A 23,595-nucleotide genomic window follows, 5' to 3' on the forward strand; every position below is an offset into this window, starting at 1 on the left:
AAAAAAAAAATCTAGTTTTTTTTTTTTTCTATGACTGTGTTCGCTCGCTTTTTGGATCATACTTTTAATCTGACACTTGTGTGGTGTCATTTTATTTTTCAAAGGTTTGCAACTTGAATGCTGGGCTTAAGGCTGTTCGCATAGAGGCACATTTTTCAGTAACTTGAACAGGTTTTATCTCTTAGCGCAGGTTTGCGGTGTCTTGCCTCATGTTTGGTATTTGCTCAGTGTCCATATCCTGCAGCAGGCGGTGGATTACTGCTGGGGACAGAGGACGAGGACAGGTCATGAGCCGTGCGCACTGCAGGAATGCCCTTCGTCCACACATGAACCGGAGGGGTGTAGTTATAACACCTGACCGCTAGATGGCTGAAAAGCCAATCTGGTCTTTCTCTCACAGCAACAACGGCCCTGTGGCACTTGGAAATGTGCTGGTGGCCACACTCAGGACTTTTTATGTTCTGAGGCGAGGTGCTGCACACGCTATACCACAGCAGTATAATTTCTATAGCTGTGAGTCTTTACAATAGGACATCTGATATATAAATACAAGACAAATACAAGATACATAAATACATTTTGACATATGAAGCCTTATAGCATACATGTCTGCAGTAACAAATGTAAATGTTCATGTTCAATTTTGAGTTTATAGTATATTTATTTATAATCAGATGTAAAAGACGAGGATAGTAAAAAAGTACAACGTTAACTCAGAGACAGCTCATGGTTACATACATATTAGATTTCCATACACAGCACTATTATTTTCATTTTTAAAAATCCTACATTCAAGTAATTTAACACATTTCAATGACCCTGTGTTTCCAGTGGAAGGCCCCTCCCTCCCGTATCTTTCCACACAGCTACTGTAGATGTACAGGTATAGTACCACACCACTGCTGCAACTCTTTCCAGTATGTCTGCGGATAGCCCAGAAAATGAGCAGAAAAATTCACAGGTTTTTCTGGTACCAGGCCTCATGACTTCATTGGGTGACATTTACATAATCCTTAATCTTAGCACCTCAGAAGAAGGAGGTGAACTTCTTGCCAATGAGGTTTGACACCAATGGCACACAAAACACAAGAAGACTGCCATTTAGAAATTTGTTCTAAATTTAAAACAAAAACCACATAAACTCTTTCGGGGGTATGTGAGACAGTGCAGTCATTGACGGGGGGAAACTGTGCTGTTCCACAGCGTGACTTTATAGATTTAAGGCCCTCCCATCTTTATGGTACAATTCTTTCTATGATGCCTAGATAAACCAAGGATTCATTCTGCAACAGACAATGTTAACAAATCCAGTAGCACCATTTGCATGTAAGAAAATACCTGCACACACCCACACACTTGTATGCATTTGGTAACACACAAACACACACAGATGGAGTGCTCTAGGAGGCATACAGTAGTCAAAGCACACAGGGTGAGAGTGAGTACTGTATGTACCACTGAATTTTCCTGACTTGCATGTGAGATCCTGGCTGTGCATATTTGTATTCCTAAACAAAGGCCTCATGCTTATGCTCCTGCCTGTGAATTTAAATTTCAAGATACAGTACATTAGACGATTCGTACAGGTTCAAGATGTGATCACATGGAAAAATGACAGAAAAGCATGAACAAACACAATGGATCTTTGACAACCCCCCCAGCATTGATTATGGTAACACTGGTTTCTTCAGAATTTCCCTTAATTTCCTGTAGCTTAATACTCTTTTATACACCTACATAGTTTGACAGCTGAGACATGATAATTGCTTTAGACACCAGCAAACATCCTAGTATTTATCTCATCCTCTGATAGAGGAGCAAAATAAGTCAGAGTCAAGCCCATATTTTTTTTATGTTCTTATTATCCATCCAGTTGACAAGGGGAAGAGAATAGGAAACTGCCTATTTCAGAGTGGGCTGGGCTAAGACTGCATTCCCGGAATAGCCATTTTGTTTTTTCATTTGCTAATCATTTTCTCTAGCCTGGGGTTGACGAAGGAAAAGCCAGCGAATGCTTCCTGGTCCATGGAGTCGATGAGGTTCTTGTCTGCGTGGGAGAGGCGAGGCTTCTCACTCAGGAACTCTCGGTCAAAGTTGCTGCAGTCACTGGGGGATTTCTATGGGTGAAAGGTCAGGGATTTCAGTTAGGTTAATGTAACAAAGCACACTGGAGTACTCACTATCCTTGATGCACGCAATTATATTTACGCAAATGGATTCCTGGTACCACATAGTTTGTTCAGAACCAAAATTATAGGCTCATACCACTTTGGGCTTGAAAGGGGGCTCCACCTCTCTCTTCTCCAGTGCTGGCCAGTTGATGGTTTTGAAGAAGGGGTGTACACGGATGTCTCCCACCACACCTAATCTGCGAGTGGGATCTCGCTCAAACAACTGAAATAATGACAGGAGACAGTCAATGTCATTACAGAAACAACACAAAACAGCTCCCTGTATTATTATATTGTGAGAAAGAAAAATGCACGCTAGGACATCCATTCATATGTATGATGTAAATGCTGCATTAACCGATATGGGACAAACTGTGCCCTGTATCATTAGTTATTCACCAGTTCCAGCAGGTTCTTGGACTCTTTGGTGATCCACCGAGGGTAGTGAGGGGTGTCCGACCTGATGGATTCAAACAGCTCATCCTCATCATCACCTTGGAAAGGTGACTGACCAATCAGCATCTCATACACTAGCACGCCAAAAGACCACCAGTCCACTGAGAAGGTGTACTTCTGTCCTAACAGGATCTAAGACGAGAGACAGTTTCACAAAATGCATCAGAAGCGCACAAGGAGAATAAGCAATGTTAGGAGACTGTGAATCACTATGTTTTGATATTATCTGTAGAAACTGCCATACCCCCTAATGGCTGCACCTCCATTCATGTTTTATAATATTTCTAAACAAACCTCCATAATACATGAAGATTTTGATGGCAGTATGAAACTACAAAATGTGAGGTCAGCCAGGTCTTGAAACTGACCTCTGGTGCAATATAGTCCGGTGTTCCACAAAATGTTGTGGCTCTGGCCTCTCCGAAAACATTCTCTTTGCACATGCCAAAGTCTGCTATCTTAATGTGTCCATGCCTGTCCAGCATCACATTGTCCAGCTTCAGATCTCTGCAGGAAGACACAGATACATGCAATGTGCAATCAACTCTATTGCAGTAACAGATGTAATATAGAGATTGCAGACATCAGTGCATGGTGGTAATAGGGTCTTACCTGTAGATGATACCTCTTGCGTGGAGGAACTGCAGTCCTATTATTATTTCAGCAGCATAGAATCTGAAGATTGAAATTAAACCATTAAACACAGTTTTACGGTGATTAAAAGCTACAATTACAGATCCTCAGTTGTGGAAAATGACAATTGCTGCATCAGTTCTTTACATGGTAGTCCAGGCCCTGTCCAGACCTGGCATTAATATGCGTCTCAGTGATCTGATCACAAGTGGACAGCTCTAAGTACAGGTGTGAATGCACCCAAGATGCATTGAGGACGCATTTGAGATCCGATCACTCAGACCACATCCAGAGATGGTCTAGGCCACATTCTTTTAGGAATGTGAACAAAAATGTGTTCTACCAAAAATATTTCTACTCTTATCACAAAGTTTTCCATAAGTTGATATATTTGTGGCAGCCTGTCACAATATCAATATTGACCGCCACGTATTGATTTTCAATTTTTTTTTTTTTGTATTTCAAATAGCTCAAACCTCATTTCATTGTAGAGCTGTGTGCAGCACATTGATTCGCTCAGCCCCTCCTTGCTCTGCTCTCTCTCTCTCTCTCTCTCTCTCTCTCTCTCAACACATTGACAATAGACCCGTCTGTCATAGTTTGACTGGCTAAACAGTGCATACATGTTTATTTGCATATAAAGCGAGGAAGTGAGATCTGATCACAAGTGGTCACTTGAGATGTGTGTGGATTCTAAAACCAGGTGTGAACTGACGTGTTTAGAGCTGTCCACTTGTGATCACCTGAGACGCATGTTAATGCCACGCCTGAGCAGGGCCCCAGTGTACTCACGTGGCTCTGATGAGATCGAAGCGGCCTTTGTCTTGGATGTGGAACATCAAGTCACCTCCATTCAGGTACTCCATTACAAAGAAGAGGTGCTCCTGTGCAAACAACACATTATTGTCAGCTCACTGTCGCAGACAAATGAGACATGAAGAGAGTGTGAGAGAGAATGGATACAGATAAGAGGGGCTGGGAGTGTGGGTTCTTATCAACAACTGGGAATTGTTGCTTTTACCGCCGTAGCCCAGATTGACTCCCTATCAGAGAATATGCTTTTTAAGCTTTTACTGGTGAGATGTTCAGTATGTGTGTGCTTACTTTAGACTGGAATGTGGAGTAGAGCTGTGTGAGGAAGGGGTTCTCCCAAGCGAGGGACAGGACTCTCTTCTCCACCATGGTACACTCCACATCGTCATCCATGAGAACTACATCCTTCTTCAGAACCTTCACAGCAAAGTACTGACCCTGCCCCTTCAGCTCTGCCAGCAGCACCTGGGGTGTCAGAGTCACTTAGGGTGAGTAATTTAGCAGTATGATCACAGCAGTTTCATTGAGTACAATCGCAACAAAACTAAATCAAAGGAAGTTATGAGGAAGTTATTGATATCTCCTCCCTTTTGCTGTTCTAACATGCTCTGTCTCAATGCAGGTCAGTGAGGACACTGGGTGGACACTGCACTGCCACCAGGCTACAATGGGCCTGGATATAAATTAACCTTCAATACCTGGCTTCTCTGTTTTTGCTATGTCAACCTTGATGGGCTGAATAAATTGTCAGATGTTGCCTGGTATCTATAGTGATGGAGTAACACAGCTCTTTTCTCATCTGAAAAACATCTCCCACTCCAGTGTTTGAGGGAAGTAATTTAACAGTGGGAGGATGTATTGATCTACTAAGGTATTGTTAGCCTAGTCTATCATGAATGAGGTAAACAAAAGCTGAGTTGGTAATAAATAATAAAATAAAATGAAAGAAATATGGTTCAAGGAAGGACAGTGACAGACTTTGATAACAGAATACACTGAGTCATGATTATGTGATAAGAATCTGTCTCTTGAAGACGCCCACCTGTCTTAGAATTTCAAAAATCTCTACATCCTTGTTTTTCTCAGTAATGTCACTTGAAAATTGTTCCAAACTGCCTCAAACATGCAGATTTGGACCTTTTCGATCCTTCTTATCACCTCTTTTCATATTTGTTATATTGGTCAGGTCGTGTTCATCTACAAAGTTAATATTCATATGTAGATAATTTCAGGATGACTGTGATGCTTTTACTATGTATCCATAACAACAATGGCATGCACAGATTTATGTAACGCTTTAAGTTGACAGTGTCTTCCATTTTTGTGTCCAAACAATCATTTAATGTTAAATTTAGAAATGGGTTTAGAATTGGGGGACCATGGGGCATACCTTGCCAAAGCTGCCTTTGCCCAGCACCTTGTGGAACACCAGGTGGTTCATGGTGAGGTGTACCCGGGGGGCTATACGTGCTGATGGGGCTGGGCTCAAGCCCTCACTCACCTTGCCATTGCCACCTGCTATAAATACACATTTGTACACACAGAGTAAATACATATGCAAACCTGAATTCTTATGATTTGAAAAAATAAATTATGTTAAACAGACTATCAGCAACAATACCACACATATTTTACTCTTCAAGATAAAACCGTATTTAAATCAGTCACACTTTGTGCTACAATGATCACGTCTTACCACTAGGGTCTACTGTTGCACCTTGGATGTCTTGGTAGATCCCGATATCTGCTGCATTGGAGTTGTCAGACTTCTTCATAGATTTCTACAGAGGGAAAAGTGATGGTGAAACATTCCTGACATTGTACATACACAATCATTAATTTGTTCTTGATTTCTTGAGGCACATAAAATGTACACACAATCAACACCAAATACAAAAGATATGTTTTGTTACTGTGCTAACCTGGGTGACTTGAGACAGAGCCTCTGCCAGTAGTTTCTGGTTAATTCCACACAGATTGGCCACTTTCTTCTGACAGTAACTATGTACGTTCATGCCACAGTCTGGTCAGAGGTGCAAGGGAATACAATGAAAGAGAAAACTGTCAGATGTAGAGCTGATGCAATATTTGACACAAAGCAAAAAAAAAAACAAAAAAAAAAACAGTTAACACTTTGGACTCACCTTCACATTTAAGGCCCTGCCTGTAGAGACCCCACAGCAGACTTCCACAGTGGTCACAGAAAGTGGGGCTCTTGTAGTTGTAGTACTTAAAGCGATGTGGCATATCAATCTTGAAGCGCTCCTTCTGGAACTACAAACATATAGAAATCCATTAAACCAACAGATAGCTGCCATCTGATAATTAGAGCAGACAAATGTGGGACTATAGAGTAAATGTTGCAGTTTGGCAAATAAAAGTCAGAAAAAAAAAAATCCACAGCCAATATTTGAGAATGTCTCCATTGATTTTAATACTGAATTTAATATAGATGCTGTTGGTACACTTGAGCCTGGCCCTGTTTGGTTGGATCTGTATTCACTTGTGCCAAAAACTCATCAAAAACAAAGCATTGCATTCTTTATGTTAGGAATAACACAGTGACCAAATTATTGATTAATGGTCTACCACCTAACATACATAAGTCTTAAAATAATAAAGCAGGAGGGAAAGACAAACTCATTATATAACTATAGCTATACCTAGCTATAACTATAGTTATAACTATAGCTAGATATAAGTAATAAAAGGTAACACTGTAAAACAAAAAGATCTGAGGTGGAAGGTGCAAGTTTTGCATTAATGCTGGAAAACATTAACTTTGCTCACCACAGTGTCACGACTGTTGGCTGCTGTTCCAGTGCACCTGCCGATGATTATTTCGATGCATTTCTTGTGGATTGCTGCATTGCATTCTGGGAGAAATAAATGACCAAATATCGTGTTAAATGTGAAGACAACAAAAGGATAAATTGCGATAACAATGCAGATAGCAGTTTAACAAACAATAAACACTCACGTCTGCACTTGTAACCTTGCTTGTTGAGCCCCCTAAATGGGAGAAAAGAAATGGAGTTGAATGTGTGACATGAAACAAGAGAAGAAGAAAGAAAAGTGTGATGCTGATATCAGAGCAATATACTCAGGATGGTTTTCATTACGAGGATTGGGACTGTGACAATAATGTACTAAAGCATGGACATAAGACTAAATGTTTGCCGTCTCCTTTATGCAGCAGCTACCAAACGAAAAAACTGAGAAAAGGATGAGAGACCTGTTGTCAGAGTTGGCACAACAATGACTCACGGGATTAAGATTTGTCATCACCGAAACAAATCTTCCACATCTTAGATCAGGAGATTAAAACTTGAATGTATAAAAGTGCTCAGGTGATTTCACACACACATGTGCAGACTAAAACAAACATCTCCTCACGTCTGTGAAGGGAAGAGATAATACTCTAATTTGAGAGACAGGGGGAGGGGCTTGACTCAGTTAGTCCTGCTGACATAGTTGGAACACAGCATGAGAACTTTGTGAGATTTGCCTGGACAGTGACTCATTCTTACAATAGCAGCCCGGCTGTTGTTTCTACCATTACTAACCCCCCCAGGGCTGCTCCATTGAGGATACTAGAACCGCTACTAATTGGTATTTTGAGAAACACCCTTGGGGGGGCTGGACTTTTCTTATTGGACAACTGATGTTTTTGTCCAATTTGGTACCCAGAAAATATCCAGGAGGTGATGGCACAAATCGTCTGGAATTATTAAAGCTGTGCAAGTGGCTACAATGCTGGTTATAATACTGTAGAAGAACTGTAATTAAAATGTGTTTGACACCAAAATCGAATCAGTTCATTCTTGAGTCCAAGTGAACATTTGTACCAAATTTAAAGACATTCCCTCAAGGCTTTACTGAGATATTGCGTTCATGAGAATGGGACAGACAGACGTACGGATGGACAACCCAAAGACATAGTGTCTCTGGCCCTGGCTGTCGCTGGTGTGGAGGCATGACAAACTGACAGGCAAATTAGCTGCTTCTGCATAAGTCATGTCCAAACAGAGTAGCACAGTGTCTCACTGTAATTCAAACATACTGTGAAGGATTTTTTTCCTTCTTTAAGTATTTTTCCTCTATTATTAGGTCTCTGTGTAATATTAAGCCAAGTCTCTCCACAGGTCACACACAGGTCCCTCACTGTAAGCAATGGTTCATTGTTAATTTCTACCGTAGTGTTCAGCTGCCAATTCCCCATTGCCAGTTACCATAGCAACCAAGCGCAGACCCTCAGAGATACCGGTGAATAGTTATAGCACCCTATAACCACAACCCCCCTCAGGGTCATGATTTGCACACATCTTCTCTAAGAAGGCTGTGAGTGTTTCATACACACAACATACACACATCGTGACTTAGGTAAACGTGATTCTTCGTATGGAGTTAGGTGCCTAATAGTCTTCACACATGAATGGATGTGATGTGATTCCATGCAGAAAAATCTTATTTGGACAGAAAAGGAATCCTTCAGAGCTAGAGTCACATTACACAGGGTTAACTTGTACTGCTCATTTCTCTATTCTGTAGCAATCGCACTTTTGCTTTTGATATCATTTGTGTCTCACAGATTTCCATCACAATTAAAGTAAAAGTGAAAGAAATGTCTGGCATGCTAACCAGCTAAAGTACACAAAGATAACAGTAGCGTCAGCTGTCATGTAACAAGGGCAGAACTTGGCATCTCACCAGAGGAACTCTCTGCAGACAGAGCAGAAGGTGGGCTGGCCGAAGAATGTGGCAGTGAACTCATGGTTCTTGATGAAGTGAACCTTGGGCTGCTTGAAGGCTCCTCTTCTCCTGTTAAGGGTTGTGACTCCGTCTTCAGTAGAAACCTTCACTGATGGCTTGCATGTCGCTGAGGGAGGAGATTAAAAAAAAAAAAAAAAAATCGAAATCAAATTACTGTATTTCCGTTCACGTCTACAGACAAAGAATACAGGGATAACCTGTTTCTTTTAAAACAGCCATAAAGTCTTATCAAAATCCACTTTTTATTGATTTCTAAAGCCAATAAAATTATATTAAGAATGCAGTGAGGTGGAAGTGTTTTTATTTATTTAGTTAACCATCCTTTTTTCCAGTCTACATAGCTGACAAGCTTTGTTGAAGGTCTTTTAATCACATCACAGTGGGCATTATCATAAATCAGTCACCAGCTATAATAGCCAAGGCGTACTTAGTCCAAAATCTCTGTTAGCAAGAGAAGGAGGCCATAGGCGCTGCTGGTAAATGAGGGACATACACAGAAAAATCTCTTCTTGGATAAGTAGCTCCAGTGGACGCAAGTCAATGGGGTGGGGTCAAAAGTCAGAGAAGACAGCGTGAGAGAGGTAAACAAAGAAAACAGAAACTCTGGAACAGATAGGGAGAGTAGGTGGGTGGATGGGAGGGAGGGAGGGAGGGAGGGAGGGAAGGAGGGGTGAGAAAGAGGAACAATTCAAAAAAGGAGTAGCCTCGAAGAGACAATTGATAGACAGGGGGAAGTGGGAAGAGTGATGAGGTGAGGGAGATAAACTAATTTCCTCTATGCCATTCTACTGACAGATGTTTATGTTTGGACAGTGCTTCAGTGAGCCGAGCTAAGAAAGTGGGAGTGAGAGAGAGGGCAAGCGAAAGACAGACAGAGAAGGCAGACAGCGTTGAGGGCTGTTCACACATGCCTAAAAATACCCTGGACTGCTTTTCAGGAAACCTGTGGAGTGTGTAGGAGGGAGCTGATGGAGTAGGGAGCTCTTTCATAACAGGAGGCACACCTCCGTCTCATGACCCTCTCCAACCCTGAACAGTGAACCCCGACCATGCTTCTCCCACGCAAGGAACTCCCCCTACACAGAACCAGTTTGTAAATCTCTCTAGGCTGGGTTCCTTGTCTGGGCTACCAAGCTGGTAGCTGAATACAGCATTTGCAGGCCAGCACTGCTGTGTTTCACTTCTGCATCCGACAGCTGAAGCAAAACTAAAATAGCCCTTTAAAAGCTAATAATGATAGCAGTAAGATTTTTAACTTGGGATACCAATGGTGGTGCTGCTATTCAATGTGTTTACATATAATTTTTATAGAAAATAAATCTGAATGTTTCAATGCGTCCCTCTGCCAGGGTAGAAAACCATTTGAAATAGGATTTTAGATCACAGAGATCTGAAACTCTTCATTGAAAGGTTAATATAGGATAAAATAGACCTAATACACCGTACATGTTTGCTTAACCCAAATCCTAGTGAACCCATTAGTATGTAGTATCAAGAAAAATACATGTTTACACTGTTTGTCATATATGTTCAGCCAAATACAAATATTTATTACTGACTACTTAGTCAGGGTAAAGCCAGCCCTGAGGCCAATTTCCGACATGATCTTGAAGAATTGTTCCGATACATTAGCTACATGGCCACACCTGTAGTCACCTGACAGGCTCAATGTGAGATAGCAGACTACACAGACTAACCCTTGACAGTCTGAGGTAGTCAGTTTACTGCAGGGCAGGGCTTGGAGGATGATAATTCCAGACTTCACAGAGAGGTTTACAGTAACATGTTAAACTGTGGTTTTTCTGTATAAAGTGCAGGGAACCTAACATCCGATGAGGATCCTTTCTGCCTCTAGAGGGCACTACATATCAGCACAGCAGGAGAGTGGTTTTCTGCAGTGGAACAGAAAAAGAAAACAGGGAAGGGGGGTTCCCACTGGTCAGCAGACTATCTTCTTTCTTAGGGAGCATCAGTCCCTGGTGGTCTAGTGGTTAGGATTCGGCGCTCTCACCGCCGCGGCCCGGGTTCGATTCCCGGTCAGGGAACATCTCTTTACTGACTGAATAATATAGGCCATAAATTATATGTGTAATGTGACACACAGGTAGGTGCCAAAACATGCTGAAAGTTGGTGTCTTTTCATTCAAACAAGACTGAACACAAATAAAATATCAATATCATTAACTAAATATTTATCCTGAGCACATTTACGATGAGAAGTAAAGAATTGGTGAGATATCTGTGTGTCATTTGAAGCTAATTAACTGAAACCTACACCTATAGTGTATAAGATTCCTTATAAAAGTTTGCCCAAGAACAGCTCCAGTCTCACACCACTACCCAACTATCTGACAGGTCCCTGGTGGTCTAGTGGCTAGGATTCGGCGCTCTCACCGCCGCGGCCCGGGTTCGATTCCCGGTCAGGGAAAGCTTTTTTAAAATCCTGTAAAGTTTTGGGGTCCAACAAGAGCATTCAATTTTCTACCTAAGTGTGGTGACAATTGTGGGGTTGCTTGCTTATATTTCTAGGTCACTGTCAATTCAATCTGATCAGATCACACCCACACAGTCCTGATGAAGCAGATTATCTTTTTTTTATCTTAATAAATAATATTTATGGATGTTTTTTGTGAACTTCAACATAGTTAATATTACAGAACAATGCTTAAGATTTGAAACCATTCAGAGGCTTTAAGATGTAGAAGTTTTACCGGCATCACTGTCCTCCAGGAAGAACTGCACAGCCATCTGGACCCTCCCCGAGGGATGAAGGTCCACCCAGAACTCAGTGCGGCCGTTGCTTTTGGATTTCTTACAACGTTCTGCCAGTACAGACACGCCCACTGTTGCCTTGGCCAATGGCTCCTCAGTGCTCTGCATGAGGACCACTTCTAAGACACGCCCCTCATAGATGTGAGCATCAAAAGTGGACTTCCAGGCTGGATACATGGTGGGCTTCCTCTGGACCAACGTCATTCCTCGCTCTGTAAAAGAACATAGGGATCATCCTTTGGAAGAAAATGCATGTCTTTAACTTTTTCAATCTGAGGAAATCCACAGCACAGGAATGGCTACCTGGAGTTGGTAGAGAGTCAGTTTATGGACTTTTGAGCCCAGCAGATGGTGACTGTTAAGACAATTTAACTGGGGACGTCTGCTCTCCCTACTCACTGTGCCACTCCCCTGTCTAAATGAAATTATGATGGCACACATGCATTTGTGCATCTGTACATACCTGTGTTGACAGACTCCTTCATCTTGATGGCACAGATGGGAGGGTCAGACATAGGAGACAGAGCGCCCACGTCATAAGCATTAAGGGTGATACGCAGGAAGGGCGCCATGGTGATGGCTCACCTCAGCCTCCTAGAATGGACACAAAGACTGATAGTTACATACACACTCATCTTGTATCTGGGTTGCTCATGGTCCATACTTAAAACAAGAAGGAAGAAAGTCACTTAGTGTTCTCAGAAGAAGCAGAAGTTGCCAACTCAAGACACAACTTTGGAAACTTCCTGCTGGTAATGAGTGGGAACAGAGTAGTAATCCTGAACTGAGAGCAGGATGAGGGACCGAGACTGAAAGTGACACAAGGTCAAAAAGATGCCCCAGTGTTAGAGAAAAGTTACCAGATAAGCAGTGGAGTTTCTATGCAACTATAGTTGGCTGTAGATTTTTGTCTGTTTCTTTAAAGGACTTCTGCAGCACTATATCATAGAGAACTGTCAACACAAGCATCCTCCTTGGCGACTGACTGGATAAATGTGGACAAGGTTTAATCTCAGAGGAGATACTGGTAGTCCTGTTTAGTCCTTTGGTTAAATTTTAGTCCTTTACTATTTCCTTTTTCTGTTGGTAATATAGGGTGAAGCTCTGTGGCCAGTCCCAACAGACTGGTTGGACCTCAGTCATCATTCAGGTATCTTTTTTCTGTATTTCCAGGATTAAGTCCCTAAAATTTTTTCCATCTCTGCTGCTCCAAATGTTTGACTATAATCTAGATTTACGCAAAGTTATCTGAATACCACATCTGAAAAATGCAATATTATGCTAATAACAGGCAAAATACAAAAAATAAAAAAATATATATAAAAATTTTAATTACACCATCCTATCAAAAAGGAAAATTCTACAGAATTCTACGAATGAAAAAAACTTGAATACAGCTTACAAAAGTGTGCCCCTGGTTGCTTCATTCACGCTATATTGCTCCATTGAGAGATTTGTAGCATATACTTCCTCTTAAAATGGTTCTTGAGGGGGAGTCTCATTCTTTATCGACCCAGCTGTCCAGGTCCCTTCTGTACAACTTAAAGAATAATTACAAAGTAGTGTGGTAGAATCTCAGTTAAAGCATTGTGTTAATAAGATACAATCATCTATTTTTAAGAGGTTACAAATTAATAGGGAAACACATACCAAACATACATACATACTCAAAAGCTAAAAGTAATTGTGAAAAAGAAAAAAAGAAAATGTGTGAAAGGTCAAGCAGTTAACACTTCCTTTGGGCATCTTCTTGTGTCGGGCAACATTCCTGTTTTGTATTAGTGCAACTTGGGCCTGAACATTTTCTGTGAACTTACAAAATAACGACATGTATCAAATCCAATGTAGGAAATAGGGCTGCATGACATGCAAAAAATTATATTGCTGTATTTCAGTTGGAATCATCATTCAGTCATCAATCATTGAGTTTTTCCATTTCATTTTCACCAAAAAAAATTGAAAATGATGATGTGATTTTTGTTGGGTTTTGTACCAAACAAGAATATTCCCTTACGTGTGGAGAATATGATTTGTAGCTGGGGCATCTCTGTAGAACAACAGTGTTGTGTTGTGTGTTGTGTTTATCAAAACAATTGCAGCTCCAGTGATTTGGACTTGCTTGGACTGCTATTTCCATTATATTTTGGTTAATTATGTAGCCCTAGTAGGAAATATACAATGGTCCCAAAGTATCTGTAAGATTTAGTCAGTTGAAAGGCAAACACGTTTTCTGAAGGAGTAGTCAGTATCAGTAGGACACCACGCCACCACAGTGCCAGGAGGACAAACACTTGTCTTGTGTTTTTCAGTTTTGGGGCAGGACAGGGGGTTCAGTAAATCAGTGTTCTTGAATAGTAAACTGCCACATTGCAAAAACAGCAGCTAAATCTAGTGACATTTCCCTTTAAGGGGCCTTGTAATAACAGAGATTACAAGGGGTGAAATTTTCTAAACTTAGGGGGCAGCCAGTCAAATCTCATGCTGTATAAGGGAAATGTACTAACAAATACTTTCTGAACCTTTGAAGTTATCAAGCCTGCTTCATACCAGAGTCACACAAGTGCTACGTCACAGACTCGCAGGACCCAGAGGGCATATTAGCCTACAACCTAATTCTCAAAAGAGCAATAAAATCCCACAGAATTCCTCCAAGAATTTCAACACAGCACTTTTTGTGAGCTTTTAAGTTCCTTAACATGATCTCTTGAAGCTTTAGTTTCTTACTCCATTAACATAATCTTGGTTTAATAGTCACTTCAGAGATATGGCACGCCTGCGGTTTTAGGCAAACAGCATCTTATTTTAAACTCACATGGATGTTTGGCCGCTCTATGAAATTACTTTCCTGGGCAGTAATCTCTAAAAGCAAAATGCACAGAGACATGTTCTTCTCTTAAGCTTGAGCATGAATGCGTACATGAAACCCCTGGACAGGAATGAACTGTAGCTTCTTGTTTCTACTTAAATAATTAATCATTCACAAAGAGACAAGTTTTGTTTGTGTTTTTGATTCTTAATGCTGTTCACGTTGCTGAATGTCACGCATTATGAGGGATATGAGTGACTGAGCCCATATCTGCCAGATATATGTACATGTATTCTGCTGAGTCTTTAATGGTAGACTAGATGCTATTTTTAGCTCTGGTTATATCCAGATCACCTTTTAGTTTGTCCGCTGAATACCACTCTAATTTTAGAGAGGAGACATTTAGCTCTTAGGCATTTTTGTGCTGTAGTTGATCTCCTCTTTAACATCCACTATTTTTCTTAAATACCCATTGCAAGCTTTTTGGCAGTACAACCCATACCTGCACTGAGCAGCTCTCCGGTGTGAATGTTTTCATGTGTATAATTGTGTGCAGCTGTACATAATTCTGCGGTGGGTAAGAGACAACAGATCTGTACAGAGGCAGGCTTGTGATCTGGAGGTTGCTGGTTTGATATCCCAGACAAGCAGGAAAAATCTGGGCTGAGAAATGAGTGACAAACAGCGATGTCTCAGTGGCCATTGCTAGGGTTTGCTGTTTGAGCAAGACTCTTAACTTCTCACTCTTCCAAAAGTCAGACGTTACTCAGTAACCAGCACACAGCTGAGAAAATTTAAACAATTTAGTTTAATTAAAAGTCAACTGGCCACCAAAATAGCACGATCATTTTTTGACTAACTGACAGTAACTTAGTAACAGCTGACTGCGGGTAAGAAATACAACATGATTTTTCACACTTTAGTTAGTCAAGCCACTTTCAGAATGAGAAAATAGAATAATAAACCTTCTTGCTATGACCCAACATCATGGCCTGTATTATGATGAACCACACAAGAAAACTTGAAGGATCTTTGCAGAGAAATAGGATCACTACAGCTGCCTTTAGTCTTGGTTAAAGCAAGGTAAAAAAGGTCCAGCCCTATGTTTTTACTAGGCTAAAGTTAAGACATTGTTTTCAGATGAACATTTATAAACAGTGTCTAGGCATGTAGATGTGTAGCTACAGTACTTGAAAACACATGTTAGCTTCATCGATACATCTCTTACATCTTTGCATGCTAGGTATTCTTTGGATATGGATTTTCAGCTGTTCTCCTCAACAGTTTCTCCACTGGGCTGAGAATAACACATCTCTGTTGTTGCTGCTGGGAGCTTCATGTGACCCCCAAGGCCTGTCCAGTATCTAAAGAGGATCTAAACAAGCCACTGTTTCTGAGTGAGGTCAGGAGGGTTGAGAAATTGTCCGAGCTCTCATAATACTGCCCACACATGCACATGCACATACACAGACACAAAAACAATATTAATCAATGTCACTGAGTTTAACAAATATAAATACATTTTTACAGCCTGTTTCCAGTTTTCTCTCTGCTTTACACACACTCTCTCTTATGTACACAAACACTGCTACATAGAAAAGAAAGCCTTGTTTCCCCAGAGAGAGTGGAAAAAATGAGCACATGCAATTGGGGAAGGGGTGGGCAGAGGAAAAGAGCAAGAGAGAAAAAAAAGATAACCAACAAGGCAAGGCCAGTGGACATGAGGAGAAATCTGACTCAATGACAGAACCAGATTTGCCTTCACTGGATCCAGAAGTCTGCTTCCAGTGAGATGAGTGGTGTTTATGCATGTGTGTGTGTGAGTGGCTTTCAGGAGCTATTTAGTTACTCTTAGGTATGTCTTTAGCTTTTGTCCTTGACTGAAAGGTCTGCAAAGAGCCAGTACATGTAAAGCTGGACTCCCTGGCTGTGGTGTTACCCTTGTACAATAAAAAAGAATTTATAAATTATACATGTGCTGGAAGACAGCACAGTATGTGGAAGCATACAGACATACGTGACAAGGAAATGCCATTAAATGCCACTTGTCTTGACATGAAAATTCCTCATGTCCATCATAACAGTTATGAGGAAGTTTAAGGAGTGCTCCTGTTCCTGTGACTATATGCCCTGTGTGTATTGTTTTTCAAATTCAGTTTTTAATGAAAACAAATACCAAAATTAATACCTGGGACACTTTGTCACACGATAAACAGGGCAGCAAAAAACTCAGTTTTGCAAATGGCTGGTGAAATATGTAGAATGAACCTTTAGTTGTAATGACGTAAAACAAATCCTCCATTACGCTACATGCACAAAACGCAACACAATAGTGGAGATAGAGATGAGTGATTGTCAACAAGTGACAGACTATGATTAAAGTCATGCCAATGACCCAAACACAAGTCAAAGGTTTGGTATGCACTGAGTTAGAGGAGTCATTTAGAGGAAGAAGTGATCAAGCAGGTCTAGCAGGTTAGGGAGCTCTTGTGTGTCAGCCTTTCATCTGCAGGTCTGAACAAAGACGGGTACAATTACACAGAATGACAACAGGAACAACAACAAGAATCAGTCATCTGCAAATTGATGGAAGAGATATTTTATTCTATTATTTTTTATTTCCCTGTGGGGAAATTCTTTCTATTTACATGACGACACAGCACTGATGAACAGTTATCCCTTACTCAAACTAAGCCAGCCCATTGCCGCACAGGAAGGTTGGTTTACAAGGAACATGCAAGGAACAACGTGAGTGTTTACATCCATATTCACTTAACAATGCAAGACCTGAAGATTTTCTACGACAAACATGTAACCATGACAACTAAATAGTTTTTTTTATGGCCAAACAGAGGAATGTTCTTGCCTGGACATAGGAGTCAGTCACTTGACTTCAAGCCCAATGAAAATGTGTTTCAATGAAAAAGGTCAATTTAAAAGTTTGATTTTGATAGCTAGGTTTAAAAAAAAAATCAGGTTTAAATTCTGCTGATTCACCACCAATTGGCCATTTTCATGGAAGACATTTGAACATGTGACAAATGGAAAAGCACAGATGTTTTTTTTTTTTGGTTTTTTAAAAAGACATTGCTGAATTACATTTAGCTGCTTTGGTTCAGGTTCCTGCCATTGTGCATGCTGGTTCACTGTCACAGTTTACTGAGACACTTGAGCAGAGCTGTTGTTATCAGTAACAACTGTGCTTTGCTCCTTTGTCAAGTCAAAATGTCTCATGTGAAAAAGACCCATCATTAGAATTGACAGAACTGGAGAAGATATTTTAAGAAACAAGACCAGCAGCACATCCAGTCTCCCTGGACTCTGTAATTTGATATCTTTTGACCTGAGTGACAGAATATCTTCCCAGATGTTTTTAGTATAAGTACGTTAGCTGGTTGTCTACTAGGAAAGGGTGAAATGGTGCTGTGAGAGTATGGAAGCAAATCATTATAATTTGAATTATATCAGCAACTGAATACCGATATTGAAATTGAACCACTACTGAATACATTTAAATACGAATTCATTTACTGTGCCAAAATATTTTTTGTTCTCTGACTTTAAGTGGTCTGAATTTCACTTGGTGAAATTCTCAATTTCGAGTTATGCAAGTTCAAAAACGTTTCTTCCAGTTTATATTCATTTTAGGGTTCTCAAATTCAGAGTTTGCAAGTTGGCTGTCGCCATCTTGGTTTTTGAAACCATAGGAAGCCATATTTAAACAAAAAAAGTGGAGCTGAGGAGGAGTGAGAGGGAGAATGCATACCCTGCTTTATCATCTATTTTCCTTTAAATGGGACCATAATTTAAAAAATGAACATCATGCTGTATTGAAGAAGACCTGAAACTAGCAATTGAGACCATAAACTCACTAGGAAAACGTTTACTGAGGTAATAAATCAGGTGAGAAGTGGAGCCATTTTCCCATAGACAACAATACGATCAGACTTCTTTTTGCAACCAGTGGAGCTGCCCCCTGATGGTCATTAGATCGAATGCAGCTTTAAGACACTTCTGCATTTGCTTCACTTTTCAGACCCTGAGTCTACATCCATTTTTATATACAGTCTGTGATTCAGATAGAAAATTCACCTCCCTAATATTCAAAAGCTATATTCTAATTGCTCAATTTCAGTCAGCTCAATTCTTGTAATAGGTGGTGGTTCAGTCTCCTTCAGTGACAGAAGAAGACCTCAAGCAATGAAAACCAGCCTGACAAGATGCTAAATAAAGCTAGAAGACAAAGTAGGACACAGGTAGCAGATCAGCCTGTTCTGAAATCTTCAGTCTGGTTAAACTTAATCAATGTTATGTCATAGCAATTCCAATGCTACCTACATCACTTAAACAGAACTGTCAGCTGATATCAAACAAACCCCTGTGAGAGTACATCAGGTTTGGAGGTGGCTGGTTAATTTGATGGTGCCCTGAAGGTGCTGTGAAGTAAAAACAGTCTGTATTTTGACACGTTGCTTGACTGAATACCATCATATATTTGGTAAGCAAAAACTGGCAATATGGAGAAATGTGAAGGAAGAAAGTTTTAAAAATCTGGCCTTCTGCTTTCACCCCTTGTGATAAAAACATTTTTTAGTTAAAGACACAAAGGTCCACAACAGACCCAGGACAGCCTGGCTTAATGGAGTTGGTGGCCTAGCAAATTGGAGCTGAACAAACATGCTTCACATGATTATAATGAACCTGAACAAGCATGGTCAGTCGGGCAGGCTGCGCTCCCTCCTAAAGCTAACAACCTGGTTTACAGTTGTGTGTGTAAACATCCATTGCATCATGAAACTGCTCTTTACGATAGCTCAAATAAAAACAATCCCTCCACATTGGAAATTAAACAGTGATCATGGAAAATGGCTGTTCTCTTCCTAACTGTGATATCACTGTTGATTTTACAGTGGGCATCTACTGCAGGAACATTGTTTTCTTAGCTTTACATACATTAACTAGAAAGAACTCTGCGAGTACATGCTGTACCTCTGTCAAGTCTGTACAATCTCTAAATTTGCTGTTTCAATGACAGAACGTTCTCTATGTTCATCTGGATTTAGATCTACATCCAAACATACAAAATGAAAAATAATTATGCAGATTTTTGGATAAAACCTAAATACTGTGAATACTGGGGCTTTGTATGGAAGATTAATAAAGTATTTCTGATTCTTATTCTGATTCTGAATTGTGCACAATTTCATGTGAGTCAGAATAAAGGCCGCTGAGTTTTGTTCATTTCAAATATTGACGTTGGCTTTAGAGCTTTAGCATCTAAACTTTGCAGGAGTGGAACTGCACGTTTTCAAAATTGCTTTACAATCAAACAATGCCTGGAAGAACTGTAGCAATTTATGTCAAATTGCCCACACCTACAAGAATTTGGCAACCAGTTACAGAGAAATGGTATGAGGTGTCAAAAAACAATTGAATCAGCTTTCTTTTGAAGACAACCATGTTTTATATTTGTTGAAAACTAGCTACCTACACAAATATGAAGGGACACAGAGGACAAAAATGTCACCTCCTTGGTGGAGGTAATAACATGAAATAGGGCAATCAACCACTTTATTTTTTTCTTTTACTCCCAGTTCTGACGGACAAATTCAAAATGGTATAAGTCTCACAAAACCTTCCTTAATCCACAAGTCTTACTAGTCTTACTGAGGTATTATGGCATGTATTATTACCGCAGTAACCCTGTCTGGAAAGCACAAAAGTGTACTTGTGCACACACACAAATGCACACACTAATAACCTGGAACAAAGCAGCCTCTAATAAATTTCAGTGGAGACTGGCTTGAAAGACTCAAAGCCCTCCTTTCTTTCACGAACCCATGTTAATGTCAAACACCCCTTCCCCAAACACACACAAAGCACACACAGGTTATGTCAACAGACAGCATACTACAGATTCAGTCTGGGGAAATGCCAACACCTTCAGGTAGTAGGACGGGGGAGAGAAAAGTGAGTGACATTTGAAGAATGAGACCCGAGCTGAGGTCGCTCATTCAAGGTCAGAGTCAGGTGACTGGGTGTTGTGATACATCCAGTGATGCTGACCTAACACCAAATTAATACAAGCTGTTATTAAGTGCCTATTGGATGTGCAGACTGTCATTATACATGGACACAAACTTCACACTAACTGTTGTGATGTGACAACCTTTTCTGATTTTCTCTCACTTCTTCCTTAATATCACTGAGCTCTTTGGCATGGTGTAAAACCTGCTATACCAGCATGGAATGAATCCTGCCACTGTGTGTGTGTGTGTGTGTGTGTGTGTGTGTGTGTGTGTGTGTGTGTGTGTTCTCTCCACATGCATTAAGAGCGGTGTCCATTTCTGCCTCGCTCACAGTTCACAAAGCCTTGGTTAAGTCAGAGAAAATAGCATCCGAGCAAGGTGAGCCAAGCAGGGTATAATGATGTGAGGTGCAGAGAGTGACAGGGGTAGCGACAAAAGACCAAGGGCAAGACTGAGCCGAACTATCCTCATCTAGTGCTGATTTAGCAAACTTGTGCCGAAAGTGTTTGTGTATGTCTGCATGTGTGTCTATAACACATAACAGCAGGTGTTCAGGAGAATCGTGTCTTGCCATCACAACAAAAGTGTTGGAGTGTAGAGTCTGTCCACAAGTAGGGGTTTTTTGATTTTCTAGGTACATGCTGGGGGCTAAATAATGTTGTATATTCTTTTCTTATTGCCACAGTGATACTTGAGGTTGAAAGTGATACAAAAATTTTACTTTTTTACCATACATTACTTTGTGGAGTGTGAATGCACTGTAAAAAAGACCCTTTCATTTAATGACATACACCAGATTTATCAGCTGCATTGGTGTTTCATGTTTTCTCATGACAAAGAGTTGCTCAAGTTTGCCTATTAAAAAGTAAAGCAGAAAATTAATAAAGATAAGATTTAAATCATAAAATATCTCATTTAAATAGATAAACTTTTTATATACCAACTTTTAATTCTTTACTGTTCTGATGCTCAGTGTTTCAGACTGAGTGACAAGTTGATGGTTTTTGACTTTTCATTGCTGTACCTACTCAAGTTTACCCAACTAAGCCATTCTGTATCAAAATGAATAATTCATAAATACAAAAACGGTTTAATATAATTTTATAAAGTCTGAATTATATTATTAGTTTGTGATGCATCAATGTGTGTGCTGTCCTATCGAGGGATCAGCACTGAGCAGATGTCCCTGCTGTATCTTCCAAGCAGCTCAGGATGCCACAAGCCAATATTGACACACCAATAACTGCAGTCAGATAGTGTTACCTGCACTCACAAAGCTGCACTGCCACCAGAAGATAACAACAGGATACAGAGTCTTGCTACAAATGCAGAATTGTGTTATAGTGTGTGACACAAGACTTACACAAGCAATGGAAGGAATATTTCAAAATAGGATCCTGCGTTTAGGTACCTGGGCATCTGACAAGTCATGTAAGCTACTGTGGACTCAGAGGGCTGAGCTGTTTACAGCCACAAGAATTCAGGGTAATCTTCACACAGACACTTCCCTTAAGTTAAACTGTCATGCTTACCATCCGTCATCACCTTTTCTGGGTGAAGTCAATGATTGAGAAACAAGCCACAACAAAAAGAAGTAACATGTTAGAGGGATGATGACTAAATGCAACTCCAGTTGCCAAACTTGACTGCAATGAGGAGAGGACCTTTGACATATCAGGCTCGTGGACAGTCTCAGTTGAGTAATGTAAATCAGCTCCAATACAAGTTAGACCACAATGAGCCAAGTGATGTTGTTCATCATCTCTATTGTCCTTGTAATGACCGTAACACTGGCAGCTTTCTGTCAAACCAGACCAGAAACCAAAGAGAAACCTGAAATTTAATGGAAGTACAGTCCACTAAAACTCCTCTTTCCTAGCCATGTTCCAACAGACATTATGGTATTTAGTATATCCACATTTTGTGACTGATACATAATGACTCATGATGATGTGAACTAAATATAATATTTACTATAGGCACTGATCTGTGGAACAGTTTAAATGGTCCTTAACATTGTCAGGGCTGTTTTAATAATCTATTTAGCTGGAAATATCACTGACAGAACCCAGTGACTGTATAACTAAAACACACAGAAATAAGCCACATAATGGGATAAAACAACTTTTAAGCTTTAATACACAAAACTGCAACATGTTAATGTTAATGTAAGTTGCTTTTGTCAGCTTGGTTATTTTAAGGAGGTAATTAAGGTGTTTTAAGACTATAGCAAGTTTGCCCCCTAATTCACTACTGTGAGAGAGAAAAGGTTTAAAGGGGTTTCATTAATTCTTTTCCGGCTTTCAGTCATGTTGGTGGGATATAAACAGAAAGCCCACTGTGTGACCCGGCTCCACGGAGCAGGCTCCTGTTGCCACAGGACACAACGCTCCGCTGGAGGAATGAGTGTCCCCGTGGGTCTGAGGCTGGTCCTCACTGTTTATCGGTGAACACATGAAGTTTACATGTTGGCCTGCAAGTACTGAAACATAGTTCAACTACCTTACGTAACCACGACTGCAACAAAGCAAGAGTGGGCGACACTCGGCGACAACGACTGCTCTCAAAGCCAGACAGTCCCCGTACAACCACCAGCCCCTGATGCCAGACGAGCCGTGCCGAAACACAAGCCGAAGCCAGGAGGTCAAAGCACAGACAGGCGACTTTCTGACACCCGGGACCCTGCGAGTGCTGCCGTCCCAACTATCACGCAGCGAGCTCAAGTTCTCCCAAACCGACGAGCAACTTTCACATGAAACTGCGACTCACCTCTTCCGCTGAGCTGCAGCTGAGTCTCGTCGGTCGTGAGTTGGTGTCGGGTTTGGCGTCTGAAACACGGTGTTCCTGGAAGTTCCACTGCGAAATCTTTACCGGGGTTCAAGGAAGTGCTGAAGGCGGCCGCCGCTCGGCCCAAGCCGCCGCTCCTGTGTCTCTGGCTGCCGGGCGCTGCGGTGCTGCTCCGTGGCAGCGTGCGGTGCGGAGTAATGAAGCTGTGACGTCAGCCAGGTGAATTCCCCAACACACGCACGCACACGCACACGCACTTGTGTTTCACTGTGGGAAACACTGTGGCATAATGCATGCCCCTGCCCTTTACCCCCTCACTGTAACCATCACCACTGAATACCTTACCGCAACCAAA

At 40.9% G+C, this 23,595-nt stretch overlaps 1 protein-coding gene and 2 non-coding genes across 3 annotated transcripts; 2 read left to right on the forward strand and 1 right to left on the reverse strand.

Moving 5' to 3' along the window:
* Window positions 1-641: 641 nt before the first annotated feature.
* prkcdb (protein kinase C, delta b) lies at window positions 642-23,362 on the reverse strand. The gene is made up of 17 exons (XM_071494361.1): window positions 23,223-23,362; window positions 12,082-12,212; window positions 11,558-11,830; window positions 8,784-8,952; window positions 7,054-7,085; window positions 6,864-6,949; window positions 6,218-6,347; window positions 5,996-6,096; window positions 5,770-5,854; window positions 5,464-5,591; window positions 4,365-4,538; window positions 4,053-4,144; window positions 3,240-3,302; window positions 2,996-3,134; window positions 2,571-2,759; window positions 2,266-2,394; window positions 642-2,117 (listed from the first exon to the last, which is right to left on the reverse strand). Exons 2-17 carry the CDS (start codon window positions 12,188-12,190, stop codon window positions 1,959-1,961), a joined length of 2,058 nt encoding a protein of 685 aa, XP_071350462.1. The 5' UTR covers window positions 12,191-12,212; window positions 23,223-23,362; the 3' UTR covers window positions 642-1,958.
* trnae-cuc (transfer RNA glutamic acid (anticodon CUC)) lies at window positions 10,820-10,891 on the forward strand. Its single transcript has one exon. It is a non-coding gene; the product is annotated as a tRNA-Glu (tRNA).
* Window positions 11,203-11,274, forward strand: trnae-cuc (transfer RNA glutamic acid (anticodon CUC)). Its single transcript has one exon. It is a non-coding gene; the product is annotated as a tRNA-Glu (tRNA).
* Window positions 23,363-23,595: the final 233 nt, after the last annotated feature.

Source organism: Trachinotus anak, unplaced genomic scaffold, assembly GCF_046630095.1.
Source record: "Trachinotus anak isolate AG129_WGS33_773 ecotype Australia unplaced genomic scaffold, CSIRO_AGI_Tana_v1 ptg000013l, whole genome shotgun sequence".
Classification (NCBI taxonomy): domain Eukaryota; kingdom Metazoa; phylum Chordata; class Actinopteri; order Carangiformes; family Carangidae; genus Trachinotus; species Trachinotus anak.

Excerpts from the sequence above, each read along its gene's own strand:
- prkcdb (XM_071494361.1), bottom strand. The coding sequence starts at position 12,190 with ATGGCGCCCTTCCTGCGTATCACCCTTAATGCTTATGACGTGGGCGCT. Across the intron at positions 7,086-8,783 it reads GTCTGCAGAGAGTTCCTCTG|GGGGCTCAACAAGCAAGGTT; the intron begins GTGAGATGCCAA and ends TCTCCCATTTAG. Across the intron at positions 2,118-2,265 it reads CCCCTTTCAAGCCCAAAGTG|AAATCCCCCAGTGACTGCAG; the intron begins GTATGAGCCTAT and ends TTTCACCCATAG.